Below are 23,681 nucleotides of genomic sequence, written 5' to 3'. Positions count from 1 at the left end.
TACATTTCCTATCTCCTACTGGAGTTTTTGACTCATCCTCCACATTTATTCCATTATCCAGACCATTATTGTTTTTTTTTTAAGAGTTAAGAAGTTTAGTTTTTTTTTCCATTCAAAAATTTCCATTCCTCCCAATCCCCTCCCTCTCCCACTCACCCTCCTCTCTCCTCCTCCAGTCTTAAGAGAGGGCAGGTTACCCTGCCCTGTGGGAAGTCCAAAGCCCTCCCCACTCTACCCAGGCGTAGGAAGGTGTGCATCCAAACAGACTAATGTCCCAAAAAGCCAGTGCATGCTGTAGAAAACAAGTCCCAAGGCCATTGTTTTTTACAGTAGGCTGTGGATTTTTTTAATTTTCCTGATGAGACACATTCTCCACAGTACCTGAGAATGAATGGACCACATTCATCACGGGGACTTTCCAGAGGCCACCCATGATGTTTCCCTATGGTATTGGGTTGCCTTGTCTATTTTTTGTATTTATTGGTCCAATATCTAGTATGAGATTTTAAAGATGGATTGATTCAGTTTGGACAAAGGAAGGTCTTAATGCTGATATAGAAAAGTCACATGTAAAAGTTTTTGCAGAGACTAAACCATATGGTGGTCCTTTTATCCTTCCCTCAAAAATATCTGGGAAAGCTTACTAAGTAAAGCAGAGTGTCAGGAACAATATTGAAAAGCTTGTGTACATTTAAGGACAATGCTCAACCATTGCAGCTGTTTCTATTATTTTGTCATGAGCCTAGGAGGCCCCAGCACACTGCCTCATAAATGTTCTTACACTACTCCTCAGGAATTTGCTGGAGTTAAAACAATTAGAGAATGTGAGAAGAGAGCCATCTTATAAGCAACAAATAGACATTACTGTGAACATTGGTGAGTAACAGCTAGAGCCTTAAACCCAATTCTCTAACTTCAAAAAAGAATGTTCTCACCTCCTTAGCTCTGTACACAAGAGACTTGATTTTTTCATAGTCATTAATTTTACAGAGCAGTGCTCTCAATACAATTCTTGCATTTCTTCTCTTTCACAAGGAGCTCAGAAGGCAGAACTATGATTTATCCCCTTGAGTAATAAGAGGAAATTATCCAATGAGTGTGATAAGAAATTCAGATGATCCTTTTCAAAACCATAGGCCAGTCTTGCTAGGAGGAGAGGAAAATAGTTTCTGTCCTGCTTCCTCATTTATCTGGGTCACTGTGTCACCCACTGTTATCACTTGCACCACAGAAATAGTCTGCTTCATCTTCTGGCTGAATGTTGGAGATGCTTAAGTAGCGATGAGCCCCAGAGCTGGAGCCAGAGAAGCGATCAGAGATCCCATCTCCCTTATCATAGTTTCCATTACTCCTAAGAAACATCATATACTTAGGAGTTTTTTCTGGCAGTTGCTGGTACCATTCAATGTTGTAGCTGCTGTGTGCACTACTTAAGGTACAAGTGAGTTTGACTGAGGCTCCCAAGGAGGCTGAGGCTGTGGGTGACTGAGTCAGCACAGGTTGGGAGAAAGACCCTGTAAATAGAGAAACACATTATCTTCTGGAGTGAGAGAAGAGATGATAACATACCTTGTTGTCATTTGGTTTCCCTGAAATGACATCAGGGTGCAGATGATTTTTCTTACCTGTACAACGAAGGAGGAAGAAGAAGAGAGGAATCCAGGCCATGGTGCAGACACCACTAAGCTCTGCTGAGACAGACATGGTGTGGGTATCTCTTATCCTTTAACATTTCTCAGAGAACTGAAAGGGCCCTTCATGCAAATATTCAAATTTGTCTTGGTCAAGAAAATTCCTTCTTAGGTGTTTGTGCCATTAAAATCTGGGTGACACTTCCTTCCTGAGTCTGCCCAAGCGATCACAGTAGTCCAGCTGCTGGGCCTATTGAATCATGAACAGTCACAAAGTAGATGTATGTGTTCTCAGCTTAGAGTCTCCAGATCCTTCAGTGAAACCTATGGATTCCCACTGACTAGATTTAGGTCTGTCATGTCTATGAACACCATACTTTTCCAAAGCATTTTCTACTAAGCATTTTCTGATTAAGGTTAGAAAGAGTTACCTCCTCTGAGGCTGACTTTTGCATCTTCTCTTCAGTTTTCTTCTCCCCAGTGGGAACACTATGTAGACCATTTTTCTTACCCTATGTTTTATGACCCCCTACAGGACAGAAGGCATATATCAGAAATACTGTTGATGAAATATTACATTATAATAAATAACAGTAGAAAATTACACTTATGAAACAGCAATGAAATTTTTTATGGTTTGGGTCACCACCAAATTAGAAATTGTATTAAGGAGTCAGAGCATTAAGAAATTCAAGAACCAAAGTTTTAGAGTTTAATTTATAAGGATTTCTTTATTCAAGGGCTTTTTCTACTTATGCTGAGGACAGAAAATTTTACTCCGTGAGCTTCTTCTCAGATCGCTCAAGAATCCAGGTGTATTATCTCTACTTGGTTCCTCAGCAGATTGACCCACAGAGACACACTTATGAATAATAGTATTTAGGATAATAAATATTATACTATGTGACTCTATTGATGCATTATAAATAAAATAATTGAAAATCACATGGTAATACAAACAGAATTATAAAGAAAAAAGTTAGAGCAAGAACAGAGAGGACCTATATTTGTCCTTAAGGATTGGAGAGTATTGACAAAGAATGTCTGTGTGTGATGGTTTCTAAAAAACACTCAGTGATATCTCCCTATGACTTATGTGATACAAAATATAGTATTTATCTGACTATCCTTGATCTTTCAAGGACAGTTCACAAAAAAGAAACAGCTCTAAATTGGAGGCAAGAATTAATGAACCATGATAAAAAAAATTAGTCATTGGGGAGGTTGGGCAGAAGTAAGAGAAATGTCAAGACTATCTGGGTTTGCTCAGTTATATTTTAATGTACACATGGTTAAAGGAACAATATACCTAACCTGACTTTGTCAGACAACCAATCTGCCAGGATCAGAGTATTTTCAGAAGAGCAGGTGGTAGTAAGTCCTTAAGAGACAGATATGATTGATGGCTCCAAAAAAAACAGCATCTTCCAGACACAACAGGACTGATTCACATATTAAATCATAGAAACTATGAAAACAAGCATTTAAGACGAGCACAGGTTCAAATCAGACAAAATGCCACCAAAAAGAAATAGAAGTAATAAAACAATCTTAACCTTAGTTGAAATTTATTTGTAATTGATAACACAGAAAAGGGAAATTCAGTTATCTCCAATGAGTCTTACTGAAATACCAAACTCACTGCAGGGCAGGCCTCATAACAAAGTGTAGTTAGTCAATAGTAAACAGACTCTATGAAGTGTGTGTGTGTGTGTGTGTGTGTGTGTGTGTGTGTGTGTGTGTATGTGTACTTTTTGTATTGTTTTATTTAGTCTGATTGATTTCCCCATTTTACTTTGTGGATTTTGTTTTGGGTTTTCTGTTGTTGCTTTATTTTTTTGTGTGGGGGAATTCTGTTTTGATCTGCTTGAAAGAGAATGAATTTAGGTGGGTAGAGAGCTGGAAGGATCTGGGGAAATGGAAAGTATATGATCAAAATATTTTACATGAAAGAATTTAAAAAGAGAAATATTAATTGACAAATACAATAGAAAAAATGAAGAAAGAAAGACTAGAGAGATAGAGGGAGGATGGAAGAGAGGGAGAGAGAGGGAGAGAGAGAGAGGGAGAGAGAGGGAGAGAGAGAGAGAGAGAGAGAGAGAGAGAGAGGAAGAAAAAAAGAAAGAAGCTAGGGTTCTGTTTTCCTTGGTTGAATACATGCATAGAAGATTGCATCCTACTCAGAATCTTTTAAACTGTATGATGGCTCTAGTGTGAAAATCTTTCTGTATATGCGTTGCTTTTATTGGGTAATGAATAAAGAAACTTCTTTGGCTTATGACAGGGGAGAATAGAACAAAACAAGAGGGGGATTACAAGCAGAGATAGAAAGCAGAAGGCAGAGTCAGAGAGATGTCATGTGGCTGCTGAAGGAGACAGATATTTCCGAAACTTACTAGTATACCATGAGCCTTCTGGTAATACGCAGAATAACATAAATGGGTTAAATTAATGTAAGAGTTAGCTAAAAAAATATGTCCAAGCTATTGGCAGAGCAGTGTTGCAATTAAAAGTGTCTGTGTGTTATTTTGGGTCAGGGTGGCCATGAATGAACTATTAGCCTCTGCCTACATGGCTAGTATGAGAGAGTACTTGTCAGGTCTCACAATGGGAGTTGATTACTGAAACTACCATTGTTGGAGGAAAGAGTCAACTTACACAAGTTGTTCTTTAGCTGTCACACCAATGCTGTGGTATTTACACACATTCAATCATTAAATAAATACGTAGCTAAATAAATAAAGTGATAATTTTAAAATCATATGATTAATTTCAAAATGACTTCGCTACTCTTTCTGCCCACGTGTTGTTTTGAGTTTATATTAGGTGCTTCTTTGATATTATTGAAATTCATATATTGATGTGAGTTACCTGGGAAAGAAGATTTCACAAGTAAAGGATGGTAGACCCCAATTGAGACCTACAGATATACAGGATCCATGTGCATCTTGAGTTTTAGTAAGTATTGAATTATCACATGCTACAAACTATTGTCTTTCAAGTTATGAACTTTTCCTTTTTCTTTAGTTACTGTTTCCTACTACCATGTATAACAAAAGAACTTCCTGAATTCCAGTCTGTGCTTTATATGACAGGAATAACTTTCTTAAGGTTTCCCACTAAAAATAACAGGCATGTCCCTCAGTGTCATATATTTCACCAATTGTTCAAAATTGAGATCCTTATAGCAAGGTAATACTTGTGTGATCACACCTTCACAGGTGGATGCCATTGAAGAAAAGGTATCTTCTAGAAGCTGCACTATGGTACCCTTGCTTACAATACTAAAATATTGAAATAGGAGCAATACGTTTATCATTTAAGACTGAAAATTGTTTAACATTAGAGTTTGTTTTTAGTCATAAAGCAAGTCAACATGTCAATATCTTTCTTAATAAAATGGGAGTGAAGATTTAAAAACTGTGCACAAATTAACAAATTCATTACAAATTATTGCCCAATTTGTTCCTTGAGATTGCATCAACAACATACCAACCTATAAAGAGAGAGTTAAAACAAGTGACTTGTATTATCACATGCTTATTTCTGGACAACAGATATGCAAAATGGCTGTCTAGACACCCTATGGCACCTCTTTCTTCCCTCCTTGTCCCTGATGTTTGTGAACAATCTTAGGTTTTCATTGGTCAGCAGCTACAGAGACCTACACACACATCAGTCTTCATGTCAATCCAATGCTACATCCCTGTGATCTCAGAGCCATCTTAGGAAGGCACAGGGACTCACTGTGCTTCAGCATGAGCTCGTCTGACTAAACACATCTACAATAGTACTTGCAATCTTAAAATGAGATTATATACAATGGTAGTCAAATTTATCACATCACCATATCTTCCCTAAGGGGAAGTATGTTAATCTAATGTCAGAGAAGAAATTATTTCATCTATATTATTCTAATATAATATTCATATATCATCTAATGATATATACTAATTTTATATGTAATATATAGTATATTGGCTGTATTATACATTAATTATATATAACATAACATATATTCATAAGATAATCATATTATATGTTAAAAATAATAGCATATATTATTATATGACATGTGTTATATACTATAATGTCATTATATATATTAAAGATATATAGTTTCATAATTTTTAAAAGCTTAAAATGAATTTTATTTTCTTCAAATGAGAGATAATATACCAATAGCTGTAAAATAAGAATGGACTGTTACTCCACTTTAATCTAGTTGTAAAAAGAACATCATAGAGAATGCTATTCTCTGGAGATCTGTTGACTCTAGTCTTACAAGCAAATGCATATGGGAGGAATAAAATACTTTACTTCTGGTTTTATGTTTTTATTCTCTATTGCAACAGTTGACAAATATCTCTACTTTTTTGTTCTAACTAAGACACAAATGAAGGGAGATACTTCCCTTCGCATTCTTGTCTTTGGAGAATTAAAACTACAATGGCAACAGTGCCTGGTCATGGAATGCCATTATCACAGGACAACTTTTATACCCAAGCTCAAGCAAATATACATTTGTCTTTATTCTCCTAATATGTCTCACTGTGATGAGCACCACTGTAGCATAGCATGCAGTAGCCTTCAGCACTGTCTTTCATCTTGTAACTCTAAGCCACCGAAGAAGATAAGGTTTAATATAAAAAGTGATGGAAGAGTGGTAGTGCCTGTTAGTTGTTAAGGTAATCCAAGTCTAGAGGCTTGTTCTGGAACCAGTGTGGAAAGAGACTATCAGTAACTGCTAGAGACCCTCATTCTTCAGAGTCACCACAGCCTGTGGAGGAGAGAAAGAGCTGTTAGATAAAAAAAAAAAAAAAAAAAAAAAAAAAAAAAAAAAAAAAAAAACCGAGGCAACGAATGAGAGGAGTCATTCCAAAGGCAGGCCTTTTTAATCTCATCGAAACTTGACAGAGACTATGGAAATATGGGAGGATGAGACAGGTATCCAGTTCATGCTTTAAATCTCCAAAGATCCCAGGACTCACAGATGCTGCTGGTCTGGGGTTTTCTGGGTACTGGGGAAATGGTGACTTGCTGCAGTATGAGTCTTTTACTATCACCATCACCACTAAATTACATCTTTTCAGCCCAGGGAAAAATTCTACTCCCTGGGAAGGTGGGGCAGCTCTGAGGAAACACCTGCTGTGCTGTAACCTCTGATTCTGGGTGTCAGCCTGGGCCAGAAGATTTAGTTCGAGTTAGTAGTTAATTTCAGGTCTTAACAATTTTTGAGAAGTACACAGTGCCCCCTATTGGACTGTGGATACATACTTTCAATATCTTCAGTATAAGATTTTGTTTTGCAATTATAGATTCCTGAAAAAGATGATTTTTCAGATTTTGGGGGGATTTTTACTTATTTTTTATATAAACTACGTGTGCATGTGCAAAGACACTCATACAGACCCTCTGACTATTTTGATGGAGAACATCTGGTTAAGTCTAACCTGAATCCCTCTCAACTCATCATATGCTATCTCTGGAAGAAGAATTGTAAGGATACCAATGAATTCCGATCCTGTGATACTCTCATAAGAGACAGTCACGACCTGCTTCCTCATGACCTGGACCTTTAATTCACATTCATCCTTTGTCCTTACAATGACTAGAGTGGAGGAAAGTGCAACTAAACAGAAAATAGCTATGTTCAGTCTGCACAGGAAACCACAGTGGAAGATAGCCTCCAAGAAATGTTTCAGAAATGTCCCTTCGCTAAGGAGAATGTATTCAATATTCCTTGGTGGTACCACAATCAGTGCAATACATCAGCCTCAGAGAAACATGGTAGAATGTTTAAGGCCCGAGGACAGTGTCCTACAAGGTCTCAAATGACCGTCAAAAAGCATTAAGAGGATTATACAGCTCATATCACTTAGTGTACCTTTGTTCATAATCATAAACACTGCTATTTTCATTTTTATAAAATCAATTATGTCCTTTTCAAAGTTCAATAATTTTTCTACTTTTGAAAATAAAGGCTGCTGTTTTTTTCCTACTTTTTATATATTTAAATGGTCTCTTTTAGCCCCGTGCTACATGAGGACATTACCAGAAAAAAAACACTGAGTGTCTTCCCATCCACAATTCCATACTTTCCTCTGGAATATAGTTTTCCAACACATTTTTTTAATCCACCTTGATGGGTGCTAGAATGAAAAGGCAGTCGCAGAGATGAGAAGGCAGAGCCAGAACTGATTATTATTGTTTCTCTTGCACTCATGGGAAAGGGGAAAAGTATATGGTCAAACAGTGTTATGGAATTCAAATCAATGGAATTGCTATTCAAAGCCAAGATTCTGGAGACACAGTTGTGAGGGAATGAAGTAAATTTATTCGTGGATCTACAACCAAAGACAATGTTGAAGGATATCACTTGTATCCCATTAAACACAGTATTTCAGAAATCCATGTGTAGGAAGACATTGGGAGGAGAGAAAATAAGATCCATGTGCACTGGGCAGAAAGGAAGTGTGCTGGGCAGTATCTTTGTTAATCAAGGATTCTATCTCCATATATATGTTCTGGTTGAAAGGTGCAATTCCCCTTGAGTACCTGGTTCATCTTCCTGCTAGTGTTTATATGAACATAATAATATTTTCTTTCAAAGTAAACCTGATAGACATGTCTCTTTTTTGTGACAGTAGGGAATGTATTACATGGCATTTGCTATATGGTCTCAAGGTAGAATAAGTCTTCACAGTTGGTTTGGTAGGAGAGAATGAAGCAATTCTTCCTTCTTGAGTTGTCTTTCCAGCTCTAACTGCACACTTGTTAGGCTGCAGAAACATTTCTTATATTTTACAACCTCCATTATAGTGTTTTTCAAGGGAAACCTGGAAAAGAGGGAGGAAAGGTGAGTGTGAATATAATTAGAATAGATGTAAAATATTTAAGAAAAAATTAATCAAAAAATGCACTATGTTCACAAAATATATCTTAATAAATCTGCTATATTTTAGGAACAAAATCTTTTATCTGATGGAATCTAAAGGTCACCACATCTTCTGCTTGATAGAGTCTGAGGAACGATACTCAGCAGTTCACATTACACATGCAGGCTTGTTCATTTTGTATTAGAATACAAAGATCTTAGCAAAGGTCAGGGAAACAACTTGGCAAAGTGAACTAGGAAATCAGTTGCCACTGTCACAGGAGAGAAGGGTTTGTGTCTTTCTTCCTCATCTGCATGAGTTACTGTGAGCACTACTAGTTCTATCCCAACATTGACAGTAGTATTCAGCCTCATCTCCAGCCTGGACTTTGCTAATAGTTAAGGTCGCCTTGTTCCCTGAGTTGGAGCCTGAAAATTGGTCTGGGATGCCATCTGGGCGTGTATCATCTCCATATATGACCAGCACAGGGGCATGGCCTTCCTTCTGCTGGTACCACTGAACATATTCATCTGAGAGTTTATCTCCAGAGCAGGTTATAGTGGCCGTTTGACCTAAGGCCACTGATAGTGAAGAAGGTTGAGTCAGTACATAGGAGGCCATGGAACCTGCAAGAGAATAGAGAAGGATGCTGAGTATATTGAACAATGTCCTTTCGAGCTCCAACTCAACACTCTACCAGAACAGAACTCAGGATTCAGAGCAGGGCAACAGTATCCTGTGCGGGTTGAATTAGCAAACTGAGTCTTTAGTAGGTCACCTGTGCAGAAAGAGATGAAGGGGAACAGGAGAGAGAGCCAGGCCATGGTAGAGATGCCACAGAGTTATAGATTTTAGAAGTCTCAGTATAGCCAGGCTACAAGGGCTTTTATTCTCTTTAAAGCCTTTTGGAGTTAGAGGATGTTTGGTGGCTATGCAAATTTGCTCCCTGCCTGGCAGGGGCTCCCCACTGAGGCCTCTGTGTAGAAAATATTTCAAAACTGTAATGCCAAAATTAATGAGGAAGGATGGGATCCAACTCATTTAAGTGTTCATTTGCTGAGAATTCCCCCTAAGCTTCTCTATTCTCTGACAACAACAACCCTACAGGAATTTACCCATGATAGTCTCCTAACTCAGCCAAGTCAGGTCAAACAATGTTGTACACCTTCCATTATCACCTTTGGGGTGTGTTTTTCGTCTTGTTGAGAAACCACTACTGGCATCTAACTCAGCAAAAGCTGTAATGCGGCTGGTCACATTTATTTGCCTTCCTCTCTCTGGATTAATGAGCTATATTTGTGATTCAGTCTTGTTATTCCAGTAAAATGTAGCCCTGCACTATAAGAATTGCTGTTAAGTATATATCTGTGTGATATTGGTGTGGTATACAATCATCTTTTTGTGAAGTCATCAGAAGTCCTGTGTCAATCCTCATGTGGAGTCTCTTTCCTCTCTGACTCCATTCTTCTTAGAGGAGGCTAGCACCCAGCTTCAGGAATTAATTTAAAAATCTTGTGCCAGTGACTTTGAAAGCCTTGTTAAAATTGCTTGAAACAAGACTTTCTGATAAGCACAATTTAGTTCTTGTGTGTATGAAAGAGATCAAGGTTGCAATAAGTTGTGCTCCAGAAGGGCTTCAGTCATGGGTTCCATCAGGAAGAATGCTGACACTGAACTAATACAGGTATGCTTTGAATCAGGTTAGTGTCCAGGTCATTCATGGTATTTCCAACAAACACTGAACTCTTCATCCAGGGAAGATGCCTGCTTGCCACCTTCCTTATTTTAGACTTACCAGAGCCCATATGCTTCAGTCTAATGGCAATCTGCCTATAGGTAAGAAGGGAAGAGCTCAGGAGTATGTCTTTGGAAGTGCCTAAGAGAGAGATAAGTAATAGTTGATGGCTTGATAACCAGGACAGATGCCAATCACATGCAGGAGTCTATGATCCTGAGTGCCAGAAACAGGCCCAGGTAGTCAGTTCTCCCATGATGAACTTCCCACTGTACTCTGAATGGCTTTGCCAATGAATTCAGCAATGACAGTGCTACTGATGCTCATGGCTGGTATTTTACTATACCTGAGCATTTTCTCAGTGAGCCTCTCCCTATGCATGATTTCTGCCTGTGTGCTGAATGACAAGGTTATGTGACTATCAGAATTTCATCACTGACATTAAAATCTCCCATGACACGTTCAGAAATCCTAGCCTAGCCTCTCCTGCTCAACTTGTACTGCACATTTCTAGTCTTCCCTTTGGGGCTTCTAGATGTTTTCCTGCCACCCTCTACTGCTGGAAGAGTGTAACAACAGGAACTTGCTTCACTTTAACTGGCCCCAAAGTCCTTTGAACCTGAAAAGGTGCAGTGCAGGGAATCAGGCCTTACTCTGTGTTTTCTTCAAATGCTTCAAATTCCTGCATCTAGTACAGAGTGCCAGTAACCAAGTGTGGGAAAGAAGATAGGGTATATTCCTATAAGTAACAACAGGGCTGATGTTCACACTCCACTTTACTGTGTATGGGTGTATGTGTGTCTACATATGTTTGTATGTATATATTTGTTTCACAAATTTGTGTCAAATGACAGTGTAATTTCTGGACATGGCAGAAAACTGAACTGAGTGAGGAGTGACAAAACCAGGAAATTTTCAGGCATAACACAATAGTATAATATTTACATATGTGTGTGTGTGTGTGGAATTTTAAAAAATCAAAAATGAGCTCTGCATTTGCATCTCTCTCTCAGACTATTACTCCCACGTCCCCTTTCCCAAACTCTTAATCTCTACTGTATTATATTTCAAGTACAAACATGTGTATATATATTTATGTGTGGATAGATAAATACATAGAGAATGAGAAAAAGAGATAATTTCCTTAGTTCATTCAACTCTACTTATCTATATCATGTATTAATATTTATTTTTCTTTAATTTTGTGTCTCACAGTTTCTCGTTTTTTGTTTTTTTGTTTTTTAGACAGGGATGTTGTGTGTGCATTGTGTGACCTGGAATTTTCTGTGTAGATCAGGCTGTTCTCAAATGCAGAGATACACCTGCCTCTGCTTCCCAAGTGCTGGGATGAAAGTCATGTGTCAACACAGCTATAAACTCTAGATATCTCTAAGAATTAATTCTGCATTAGATTTTAAATGCTGTAATATCTGGTATGAAGCATAATGCTATATTTGTCATTTTATATTAATTTTTTTTAATCTTTTCTATTCAAACAGCAGAAGGAGTGGATAGAAATATTTTATTTCCAAGCAACAGGGAAGTTCACAAAGGTGTTGAGAGCATCTATAGTACACTGGCCATTTATGTGCTTAAGAAGAATGATACTACTCAATCCAACAAGGGTAGCTGGGTTTTTAGAAGTGAAATCTGGTGTTCTGTCACCAATGCTCAGGCTCATTTTATCATCCATCACTACCATTTTGATTGCTGTTGCTATTGGATCACACACTCCTCCTATTTCCTGCTAGAAGACTTCTAATCTAGCCTGGACACAAATGTGATGAAACTGGAGATCCCTGTTGTTTAAGACATGAAGGTACTTGTTCCCAGAACATACACACACTCACTACTGAGTCTCTTCAGTTGGAATTCTCTGGGAAAAGACAGAAGGTTTCAAGTCCAGAGGCAGCCATCAAGATTCCACCAGTTCTGTCTTCAATAAGCAGACTGTTTAATATCTTTATGTAATGGATGTTACAAAATTCAGTTTCCTAGGAACAGTGTGATCCTCCTTGTGTTACAACAGATAATGATAAACATTTGAGTTGTTCACAAAAATAAGGAAAAGCTGGTTCATTATAAAAATGAACATAGATATTCTTGATTCAAGTTTGAGCATTCTAGAACATAGCATGGCCAGTGTGAGTGCTGGGAATCTCACAACCATATGGTGCTAGACAATTCTATATTCTGTCAATTATGTTTCAATAAACACTGATTGGCTAGTAATCAGGCTGGAAGTATCGGCAGGAAACCAGAAAGGTATTAGAGGCAGGGCAATGAGAATAGGAGAATTCTGGGGAGGAGGAAGCCTATCCCTCTGCAGTCCTACCCAGACACTGAAGAAGCAGGATGTGACCTGCCCTGCCAAAAAAGGTATGAAGCCATGAGACTAACATTGAGAATGTTGAGCGGTTAATATAAGTTATAGGAGTTAACAAGAAGCCTGAGCTAATGGGCAATCAGTTTATAACTTATGTAGACCTCTGTGAGATTTTCTTTGGGACCTTACCAGCTGTGGGAACTGGGCAGGACAGAAACCCCAACAAGCCGGCCCTCATGTTACAGCCATCCATATGATGGCCTAGCTATCACCAGAATAACAGTTCACAATTCAGAAGAATGTGTCCTTGCATACGTTCCCAGGTGGAACCTGGACGACCAATGGGGAATGTGAGGCAGTGCAGTGTTAGCCATGAGCCTGCTGCTTCTCGGTGCATTGTTTCTGCACCCCTCTCTCCTGAGCAGCAGAAAATGCATCACTCGATCACCTCTGCAGTGCGGGGAGTGTTGTAAGGGGATGGGAGGTCAGAAGGTTCTGACACTGAAAGGATCATTATCAAGGTCACATCCAAACAAAATACCTCTAATATTCTCAAATTAAATGCCAACCTGGATGTCTTCTTGTTGCTGAATAGGTGGCAAAGCCTTGGCAGGTCTTCTGTAAATCAGAGAAAGTAAGAAGAAACACTGATTGTGCAGGCTCTGCAGGAGACACCCAGTTTGTCTCTACAGCTGGGTGGTGCTACCTGTTCTCTTTTCTACCCAATGATACAGTTCCCTGACATTAATTACTTGTTCTGAAGAGGGTAGAGACAAATCCAGTTGCACAGAAGCCAAGGCATTACAACCCAGAGCATAGAGGGCAATGTGTTGCTTGTTTTAGCCTCATTCCCAATACAGCATGTTCCATCAAAGGACAGAGATGATCCTGTCTTTCTCACTCCTCTCTCACAGCATCTTGGTAAATATCAGATTTCTGTGTTCCATGTCCTGAATGTTCTGGTGTTCAACACAAGGACTCTTCAATGGGCAGGGCATCATTATGACAACAAATTTATAATAACTTTATTTTACAATAAATGTGAAAATTGTATTTTCCCCTGAACAAATCCACAATAGATTTTAGATTGCTTCATTCAGTGTCTTCTGAACATATGCCTAAAAAGCACTGATATATATATATATATATATATATATATATATATATATATATATACTGTAATAAGCTGTGAAACAAAAAATAATTCAGTGGCTTAAAACCATTTGTCATTATTAAACTTGGTATTTCAATATTCATTTTGCTCATTTACAAATTCCTGTAACAAGTAGGAAATGTCAGTAGCAGTTGTGTTACAAATACTCTGTAGCCATGTGGAAGGTTTGAACATGTGAAGTCACCTGTAGCCAGGAGGAGGGTTTTAAATTGCTTCAGGATTACTAATCTAAAGCTTCATTCTTCTGGGTTCTCCTGGGAAACCTGATTGATTGTCTCAATGGAATGTAAGAGGGTCATCTGAGACCTAAGGTCAATAGAATGTCACCAGAGCCCCCTTAGTTATTCCTGGCAGCATCTTTCATTTTTGTCTTTTAACCCTTTTCTAAGCCTCTGTGACACCATTGACCCACATAATTGTTGTGAGGAGCGCCCCACGTTGGCTGCCACTCTGTTGAAATAGAGCAGCGGGTCTGCGTCCCTGGCACCCGGCCGCCCACGTGGCTAGCTTATGCCCCGAAATAATTACACGGAAACTGTATTCTTTAAAACACTGCCTGGCCCATTAGTTCCAGTCTCTAATTGGCTAGGTCTTACATATCTATCTAACCCATTTCGAATATCCCTGTAACACCACAAGGTGTCTTACCAGGTAAGATCTTAACCTGCGTCTGTGTCCCGTAGGAAAATCATGGCGACTCCTTGACACAGCTTCTTTCTCCCAACACTCTGTTCTGTTTACTCTGCCTACCTAATTTTATGTCATATTAAAGGGCCCAGGCAGTCTCTTTATTTAACCAATGAAATTAACACAAAACAGAAGACTCTCCCCCATCACATAATCTTTATCTATCAGGGACACACAACTCCCACATTTTGCTGAAATTCAAGGAGTGGATTGTTACCCTCTTTTCTATCCTTTCTTTCACTCACTCTAGACTTAGTGTCACTACAGCTTGTCTGTGTGAGTCCCTCTTCTTCAGTAACCTCAGTCCATATCAGAAACAGTCTACTAGTGTGGGTCCAGGGGCCATTGTTTTTTCCAGCTTCCAGATTCAGTTATTTTGGTAGTTCATCTGTGTTCTTGTTCATTTCTGCTGAACTCAAGGAAAAATACCTATCAGAAAATCTCAATGTAACATTTTTGGCAGAGCATCAATGACCCTACAGTGGCACAATGGGCCAGTACTCCGAGGGGACATTAGCAACAAAGAATAGATTACCCACCCAACAAATATGAGACAAAATATCTATGCTCAGATACACTTCAGACATCATAATTCAGAATGCACAGATCTAAGCACAATAACGCAAATGTGAACAACAAGACTATAAGTTTCCTCAAAATCAAGGATTTTTATTGTCAGATTCACAAATATCAATTTAGGTGAAGAATAAGACAAAGACTTCAAACATTCAATTTTGACTGTGTGAAAGAACCCTAAAAGAATATGAATAAATGTTTTAATGAATACTGTGAAAACACAAATAGTTTAATAAAATAATGAAAAAAGCTTGATACATGAAAGAAGATTTAACAATTAATTAGAAGTATTAATAAAAACACAAACTAAAATAAAATTAGAAAATAAAAATTCAAAATGTGAAACAAAACAAAGGCCTTCCCAACATAATAAAAGGAAGGATGACAGAATTTCAGACCTTGAAAAAATAGATAAAAGAATTAGATGGCTCTGACAAAAAAATATAATATCTGGATATAACACATCCAGTAAATTTGGGACACTCTGAAAAAAAAGCTATAAAAAAGAAAAAAAAATAAAGGCTAAAGCAATAGAAAATATCTTTTTATTTTTTATAAAACTTATTTTATCATGTTTCCCCTTCCTTTGACTTCTTATTGTCAACTCCATATCCCTACTCCTATCTACCTACCTACATATTGCCATTTCTCAAAAATGAATTAAAATGAATTGCATAAAACAAGAGAACAAAAGATCATAAGATGAAAATACCAAAATAATATTAAAAATTCAGCAAACACAAAAATTCTAATATATATATATATATATATATATATATATATATATATATGAGAAATATTCCTGGCTAGGCATATGTCAGAGAAAGTAGTTGATATATCCAATGATATCTGCTATTGAAAATAGGTTTTCATCAGACAGATTTTTGTTTCATTCTTCATTTTCTTTTCTGGTTTCTTCTTGAATAGGGATGGGATTCTTTGTCCACTTCAACACCTCAGTGCTAGGTCCCTGTCTGCCTTGAACCTATGCAGACCTTGTATGAGTTGTCACAATATTTGTGATTTTATATGTGCATCCATTGTGTTTCATCTGAAAGACATTTTTTTTCTTGGAGTCATCCATTGGCTTTTGTGATCTTTCTTTGTCTCCTGAGCCTTTAGATGAAAGTTTTGGAGAAAAAAAAATAAGGACTCAATGCTTCAAAGACTCTTGCTCTTAGCACATTGTACATTCATAGGTCTCTATGAGAGATTGTACCCATTTGGGGGATATCATTTCCTTCCTGCTTCCATACAAGGGACCTAAATTCTTTGGATATTCGTATTGTATCACACAGATTGAAAAGTTAAATGTTATCATCTAAGCATAAGAGAAAACATACCGTAATTGTCATGTTGCATCTGTGCTATCTCACTCATGAACATTTACATATTTTCATTGAGAACTCAGATGTGATTCTGATAGTCTGCCTTTATATGTTACTTTGTCTTTATTCCTTATGTTTAGTGTTTTGATTATTATGTGGTGAGGGTAAATTCTTTGGTCTCAACAATTATCCTATCCTAAGGAGTTAAAGCCTTGAATTATAATTAACTTGGCCAAGTCATGAGAGAAAAGTAACTACAACTATCTAGTCTTCAACCCCATCGAAGACCCGAGGAAGGAAATAATATTACTTGAGTAAGCAGGAAGAGCAAGCAAGCAACTTCCAAAGTATACAAGAAATGATAGAGACAACTGGCTACCTAGGCAATCACCCAAAGTCTCATTTACAATGTTGGAGCAACCAACTTTGGCTAAGGCCTAGAGTAAAAGACAAACCATTTTCAGAGGCAGAAAAATTTTCAAAACCATAATACCCTGTCTTAGCAAATTTGGCAGTCTTTTTTCGTATATCCTGCTTATCCTGTCTAGACATTGTCCACTTGGTCAGTGGTCAGTGCATGGGCAGTTCCTTGCCCAAAGGACAGTTTTGCCAAGCGGAAAACAAACTACAAGTAAAGTGTCTTTGGTGCTCAACATTCTCTCAGAAATAAATCAATGCTGCCAGGAGCAATTATGTCTCACATCAACAGAACCCTAGATTATTAAAATGCATTCCATATTCTATGTCTCTTTGAAGTGGTTGAAGACTACCTATCAATGAAGAATATGAACTTTAGTATCAAAGGATATGATTAATCTAACTGTAAGTATGACAAATATGGATGGCTACTGACCTATAATTCTTTTTATTTATTTATTAAAGATTTCTGCCTCCTCCCCGCAACCACCTCCCATTTCCCTCCCCCTCCCCTGATCATGCCCCCCCTCCCTCATCAGCTCAAAGAGCAATCAGGGTTCCTTGACCTGTGGGAAGTCCAAGGACCACCCACCTCCATCCAGGTCTAGTAAGGTGAGCATCCAAACTGCCTAGGTTCCCCAAAGCCAGGACGCGCAGTAGGATCAAAAACCCATTGCCATTGTTCTTGAGTTCTCAGTAGTCCTCATTTTCTGCTATGTTCAGCAAGTCCGGTTTTATCCCATGCTTTTTCAGACCCAGGCCAGCTGGCCTTAGTGGGTTCCTGATTAATACCTATTTAACTAAAACACTAAGACCTCATATTAGAATATTAAACAGTCTTTAAACAACTGTGCAATGAATGAGGACAATGGCCTCAAAATGTAAACAATGTATAAATATCTTGATCAGAGGTAGAAATGTATATTGCAATATTAAAATTATATCAATAAACAAAATGTCTTTTTTTGGTTTTATTTATTTATTTATTTATTCCCATTTTTTATTGAGAAAAGGAGAAAAAAAAAACAAGTTTCCACCTCCTCCCAGCCTCCCATTTCCCTCCCCCTCCTCCCACCCTTCTCCCCCTCCTCCCACCCTTCTCCCCCTCCCCCTCCTCCTCTCCCCATCCCTCTCCAGTCCAAAGAGCAGTCAGGGTTCCCTGCCCTGTGGTAAGTCCTAGGTCCCCCCCCTCTCCATCCAATTCTAGGAAGGTGAACATCCAAACTGGCTAGGCTCCCACAAAGCCAGCACATTACGTAGGATCAAAACCCCGTGCCATTGTCCTTGGCTTCTCATCAGCCCTCATTGTTCGCCATGCTCAGAGAGTCCAGTTTTATCCCATGCTTTTTCAGTCACAGTCCAGCTGGCCTCGGTGAGCTCCCAATAGATCAGCTCCACTGTCTCAGTGGGTGGGTGCACCCCTCGTGGTCCCGACTTCTTTGCTCATGTTCTCCCTCCTTCTGCTCCTAGCAGTATTATTTGTAATAGCCAGGACCTGGAAACAACCTAGATGCCCTTCAAAGGATGAATGGATGAAGAAAGTATGGAATATATACACACTAGAGTACTACGCTGCGGTAAAAAACAATGACTTCTCAAATTTTGCATGCAAATGGATGGAAATAGAAAACACTATCCTGAGTGAGGTAACCCAGACCCAAAAAGATGAATATGGGATGTACTCACTCATACTTGGTTTCTAGCCATAAACAAGGGTCACGGAGTCTACAATTGGTGATCCCAAAGAAGCTAAGTAAGAAGGTGAACCAAAGGAAAAACATATAGTTGTCCTCTTGGCTATGGGAAGTAGACAAAATGCACGGGGAGAAAATTGAGATCTTGGGGGTGGGGTGGGATGGTGGTAAGGGGAGATGGGGAGAGTAAAGGGAGAAGGGGAGAATGGGGAGAACTTGGGAAAAAAGGAGGATTTGGATAAAGGAAGGTTGGATAGGCGAGCACGGAAGCACAATTCTTAGTTAAGGGAGCCACCTTAGAGTTGGCAAGAGACTTGAACCTAGAGTGGCTCCCAGATGCCCAAGCCAAGGTCCCCAGTTAGTTCCTTAGGCAGCTGAGGATAGGGAACCTGAAATGACCCTATCCTATAGCAATACTGACGAATATCTTGCATATCATCATAGAACCTTCATCTGGTGATGGATGGAGATAGAGACAGAGACCCACACTGGAGCACTGGACTGAGCTCCTAAACAAAATGTCTTAATCTTGCATACATACAATGTGACAAAATAACTTTGCCTAAGTATACAAATATTATAGACAAAATAGGAAGATAGTCAATATAATTTTAGTGTGTATCAATATCCAAGAATCTAAACCAAAGTAAATTGCCTATATATAATAGTTCACAAGTTTCACTCCCTTATTCACTATCATTATTAGTGTGAATGGGCTCATCCTAATCTTTATCACATTCAATTTCCCTTTTTCCCCATGAGATTACTGGGGAATCATTTTCTCCAAACCCTGACATTATAACAACTATAATCAACCCCTAAATGATGTCCCTAATCCTAGGACACATTTTGTTGGGAGAGGGAACTTTGTCTTCTAGAATTGCTTCCACTGTCATGGGGGCAATGATCTTTCTATAATATCTTGTGAAAGTAAAGTGATGCTTAAGTTCCAAGATTACTACCTGGTATAATTGCAAATTGTCTCTGAGTATTCGTTAGGGATTTCTGAGGTTCCTATTTGGAGTTTTGGCCAGAAGATTTTAAAAAAAAATGTACACCATTTTAGCTGCCCAAGTTGGAACCATGTAGAGCAGCTAGTACCCAAAAACAGGTCATATAATAGTAGCACTATCAGCATCATGACATCATATCAACCAGGTAGAGTTGTTGTTGTGGGGCCCCATAATATTCTGGAAAACTTCAAAGATTATTGCAGGAAAATTCATTGTGAAAAATTTGAACATTATTTATATGAACATATATTCAATGAAACATATGATAAAATATATATAAAGAAAAGTAATTTTTTTCTAAATTCCTTTTTGCTGTATGTCCTATACCATGGCTCCTGACATGAAACAGAAACTCTGAATTTTTATTTTGACAACATGCTTAGATTTAGAGAAGGACAGAGCCAGTTGTTGTCCAACACCAAAGTGAACTCTATATATTTGTATATGTTTTGATCACCTGTCCTTATAAGTCATACTCCTTTTTTCTAATGGTCCTTATTAGATAGTTATTTTTTTTCTCTGTCAACATCAAAACATCCAGGGTCTCTTGAGTTTTTTAAGAGGTGTATTTTCCTGTAATAATGAGAATAAACCCTGCCCCAAACCTATATGGTTTCCTTTCCAACTATATGGTTGTCACCTCAGTGGATGAGCTGTCATTTCTCTTTCTCAAGAGATTTCTCTTTTCAAACTGAATCTTTGTTAATTTTGATGGTACCCACAACATTTTTTTCTCCTGTTGAAACAAGAGCAAAATCTTTTCACCAATGTAGCGTATATCCTAGCCCCCATAGTGAGGTTGACACATCCTTGAAATATACTGGATGATTAAATTCAAAAGAGTTTTCTATTATCAAATATCTCTCTGCTACTGTTGTTCTTTTCTCATTAGCATTAAGAAAATTCAAGGTCAATAAAGCATTATATAATCACTTCTGGAGGTATTTTCCACCACTTTTTGTTTGTTTAACATATATTTTATAGTTCAATTTGATCTTTCTATAACTGCCTGACATGTAGGATTGTGTGGTATACCTGTAAAATGTTTTATATTATAACATGCAAAAAAATGTTTCATTTTCTTAGAGACATATGCTGAACAATTATCTGTCTTTATTTGTGCAGGTATACCCATGATGGCCATAACTTCTAATAAAGGTGTGATTACTGAATCAGCCTTTTGTAAACACAAAGCATTTGCCCATTGAAAACCTGAATAAGTGTCAATGGTATAATGTACATACTTTAAATTTCCAAATTCTGCAAACTGGAACAAATCCATCTGTCAGATTTCATTCCTTTGAGTACCCTTTATGTTACTCCCTGACAGTAGTGGTGTTAGGTTTTATAAAGAACAAGTATGGTATTTGATTATAATCTCCTTAGCTTGTTGCCATGTAATAGAAAACTCTTTAGTTAAACTCTTTAGTTAAACTTGATATCTCCTATGAAATTCTGAGGCCTTCAATACATTTCGAATCAATAATCAGTGCATTTCTGTATCACCTGTGCTAATAGACCAAGCAGACATCTATGGGATTGGATGTGTCTTATGTATATGGTACAGAGCCTATTCCTGATTATATATTGCCCCTGGATAAATAATGAAGTCAATTATGTATCATCTGGTATAAATTCAGCAGTTTCAATATGCAAGACAACTCTTTCTACATATTGTGAAACAGTAACTATATTAAGAGGTTCTTTTTTTTTCTTTTTTTTAACTTTTTTTTATTGAGAAAAGAGAAAAAAAAACAAATTTCCTCCTTCTCCCAGCATCCCATTTCCCTCCCCCTCCTCCCACCCTTCCCCCCTCCCCCCACTCCTCTCCCCTCCCTCTCCAGCCCAAAGAGCAGTCAGATTTCCCTGCCCTGTGGTAAGTCCTAGGTCCTCCCCTCTCCATGCATTTCTAGGAAGGTGAACATCCAAACTGGCTAGGCTCCCACAAAGCCAGCACATTACGTAGGTTCAAAACCCCGTGCCATTGTCCTTGGCTTCTCATCAGCCCTCATTGTTCGCCATGCTCAGAGAGTCCAGTTTTATCCCATGCTTTTTCAGTCAGAGTCCAGCTGGCCTTGGTGAGCTCCTAATAGATCAGCTCCACTGTCTCAGTGGGTGGGTGCTCCCCTCGTGGTCCCGACTTCTTTGCTCATGTTCTCCCTCCTTCTGCTCCTCATCGGGACCTTGGGAGCTCAGTCCAGTGCTCCAGTGTGGGTCTCTGTCTCTGTCTCCATCCATCACCAGATGAAGGTTCTATGATGATATGCAAGATATTCGTCAGTATTGCTCTAGGATAGGGGCATTTCAGGTTCCCCATACTCAGCTGCCCAAGGAACTAACTGGGGACCTCGGCTTGGGTATCTGGGAGCCACTCTAGGTTCAAGTCTCTTGCCAACCCTAAGGTGGCTCCCTTAACTAAGAACCGTGCTTCCGTGCTCCCCCATCCAACCTTCCTTCATCCCAATCCTCCCCCTTTCACAAGCTCCCCCCCATTCTCCCCTTCTCCCTTTTCTCTCCCCATCTCCCCTTACCCCCAACCCACACCACCCCCAAGATCTAAATTTTCTCCCTGGCAATTTTGTCTACTTCCCATAGCCAAGAGGACAACTATATGCTTTTCCTTTGGTTCACCTTATTACTTAGCTTCTTTAGATTCACCTATTGTAGACTCCGTGACCCTTATTTATGGTTAGAAACCAATTATGAGTGAGTACATCCCATGTTCATCTTTTTGGGTCTGGGATACCTCACTCAGGATAGTGTTTTCTATTTCCATCCATTTGCATGCAAAATTTGAGAAGTCATTGTTTTTTAACGCAGCGTAGTACTCTAATGTGTATATATTCTACACTTTCTTCATCCATTCTTCCATTGAAAGGCATCTAGGTTGTTTCCAGGTTCTGGCTATTACAAATAATACTGCTATGAACATAGTTGAACAAATGCTTTTGTCATGTGATAGGGCATCTCTTGGGTATATTCCCAGGAGTGGTATTGCTGGGTCCAGGGGTAAGTTGATCCCGAATTTCCTGAGAAACCGAAACACCGATTTCCAAAGTGGTTGCACAAGATTGCATTCCCACCAGCAATGGATGAGTGTTCCCCTTCCTCCACAGCCTCTCCAGCAAAGGCTATCACTGGAGTTTTTTATTTTAGCCATTCTGACAGGTGTAAGATGATATCTCAAAGTTGTTTTGATTTGCATTTCCCTGATTGCTAAGGAGGTTGAGCATGACCTTAAGTGTCTTTTGGCCATTTGAACTTCCTCTGCTGAGAATTCTCTGTTCAGTTCAGTGCCCCATTTTTTAATTGGGTTAATTAGCATTTTAAAGTCTAGTTTCCTGAGTTCTCTATATATTTTGGAGATGAGACCTTTGTCTGTTGCGGGGTTGGTGAAGATCTTCTCCCAGTCAGTAGGTTGCCTATTTGTCTTGGTGACAGTGTCCTTTGCTTTACAGAAGCTTCTCAGTTTTAGTAGGTCCCATTTATTCGATGTTGTCCTTAAAGTCTGTGCTGTTGGGGTTACACATAGGAAGCGATCTCCTGTGCCCATCTCCTGTAGGGTACTTCCCACTTTCTCTTCTATCAGGTTCACTGTGTTCTGACTGATAGTGAGGTCTTTAATCCATTTGGACTTGAGTTTTGTGCATGGTGATAGATATGGGTCTATTTTCATTCTTCTACAGGTTGACATCCAGTTATGCCAGCACCATTTGTTAAAAATGCTTTCTTTCTTCCATTGTATACTTTTGGCTCCTTTATCAAAAATGAGGTGTTCATAGGTTTGTGGGTTAAAATTCGGGTCTTCTATACGATTCCATTGGTCAACTTCTCTGTTTTTATGCCAGTACCACACTGTTTTCATTACCCTGACTCTGTAATAGAGTTTGAAGTCAGGGATGGTAATGCCTCCAGACAATCCTTTATTGTATAGGATTGTTTTGGCTATCCTGGGTTTTTTGTTTTTCCATATAAAGTTGATTATTGTCCTCTCAAGATCTGTGAAGAATTTTGATGGGACCCTGATGGGGATTGCATTGAATCTATAAATTTCCTTTGGTAAAATTGCCATTTTGATTATGTTGATCCTCCCAATCCAAGAGCAAGGAAGGTCCTTCCATTTTCTGGTATACTCCTCAATTTCTTTCTTCAATGCCTTAAAGTTCTTGTCAAATAGATCTTTCACTTCCTTGGTTAGAGTTACCCCAAGATATTTTATGCT

The 23,681-nt window shown here is 38.6% G+C and overlaps 1 protein-coding gene and 1 gene segment (V, D, J or C); both read right to left on the bottom strand.

Moving 5' to 3' along the window:
- Positions 1–23,681, bottom strand: part of LOC121464736 — a 994,671-nt gene that overhangs the window by 566,780 nt on the left and 404,210 nt on the right.
- The window catches only part of LOC121464737 (immunoglobulin lambda-1 light chain-like), an 840,936-nt gene that overhangs the window by 563,311 nt on the left and 253,944 nt on the right, over positions 1–23,681 (bottom strand). Inside the window, exons 1-2 of one of the 5 annotated variants that reach the window (XM_041677783.1) lie at positions 1,626–1,686; positions 1,208–1,514 (exon numbers count right to left, since the gene is read on the bottom strand). The exons of the other annotated variants lie outside the window; for them this stretch is intronic. Of the exons in view, the coding sequence (XP_041533717.1) occupies positions 1,208–1,514; positions 1,626–1,668 (350 nt within the window). The 5' untranslated portion in view covers positions 1,669–1,686. Of the gene's footprint in view, positions 1–1,207; positions 1,515–1,625; positions 1,687–23,681 lie in introns of those variants that run through there. 5 annotated transcript variants of the gene reach the window in all.

This window comes from Microtus oregoni, unplaced genomic scaffold (genome assembly GCF_018167655.1).
Source record: "Microtus oregoni isolate MIOR12 unplaced genomic scaffold, Mior012 000029F_ref0000214, whole genome shotgun sequence".
NCBI classification, from domain to species: domain Eukaryota; kingdom Metazoa; phylum Chordata; class Mammalia; order Rodentia; family Cricetidae; genus Microtus; species Microtus oregoni.
This window is presented reverse-complemented; position numbering and strand designations above follow the sequence as displayed.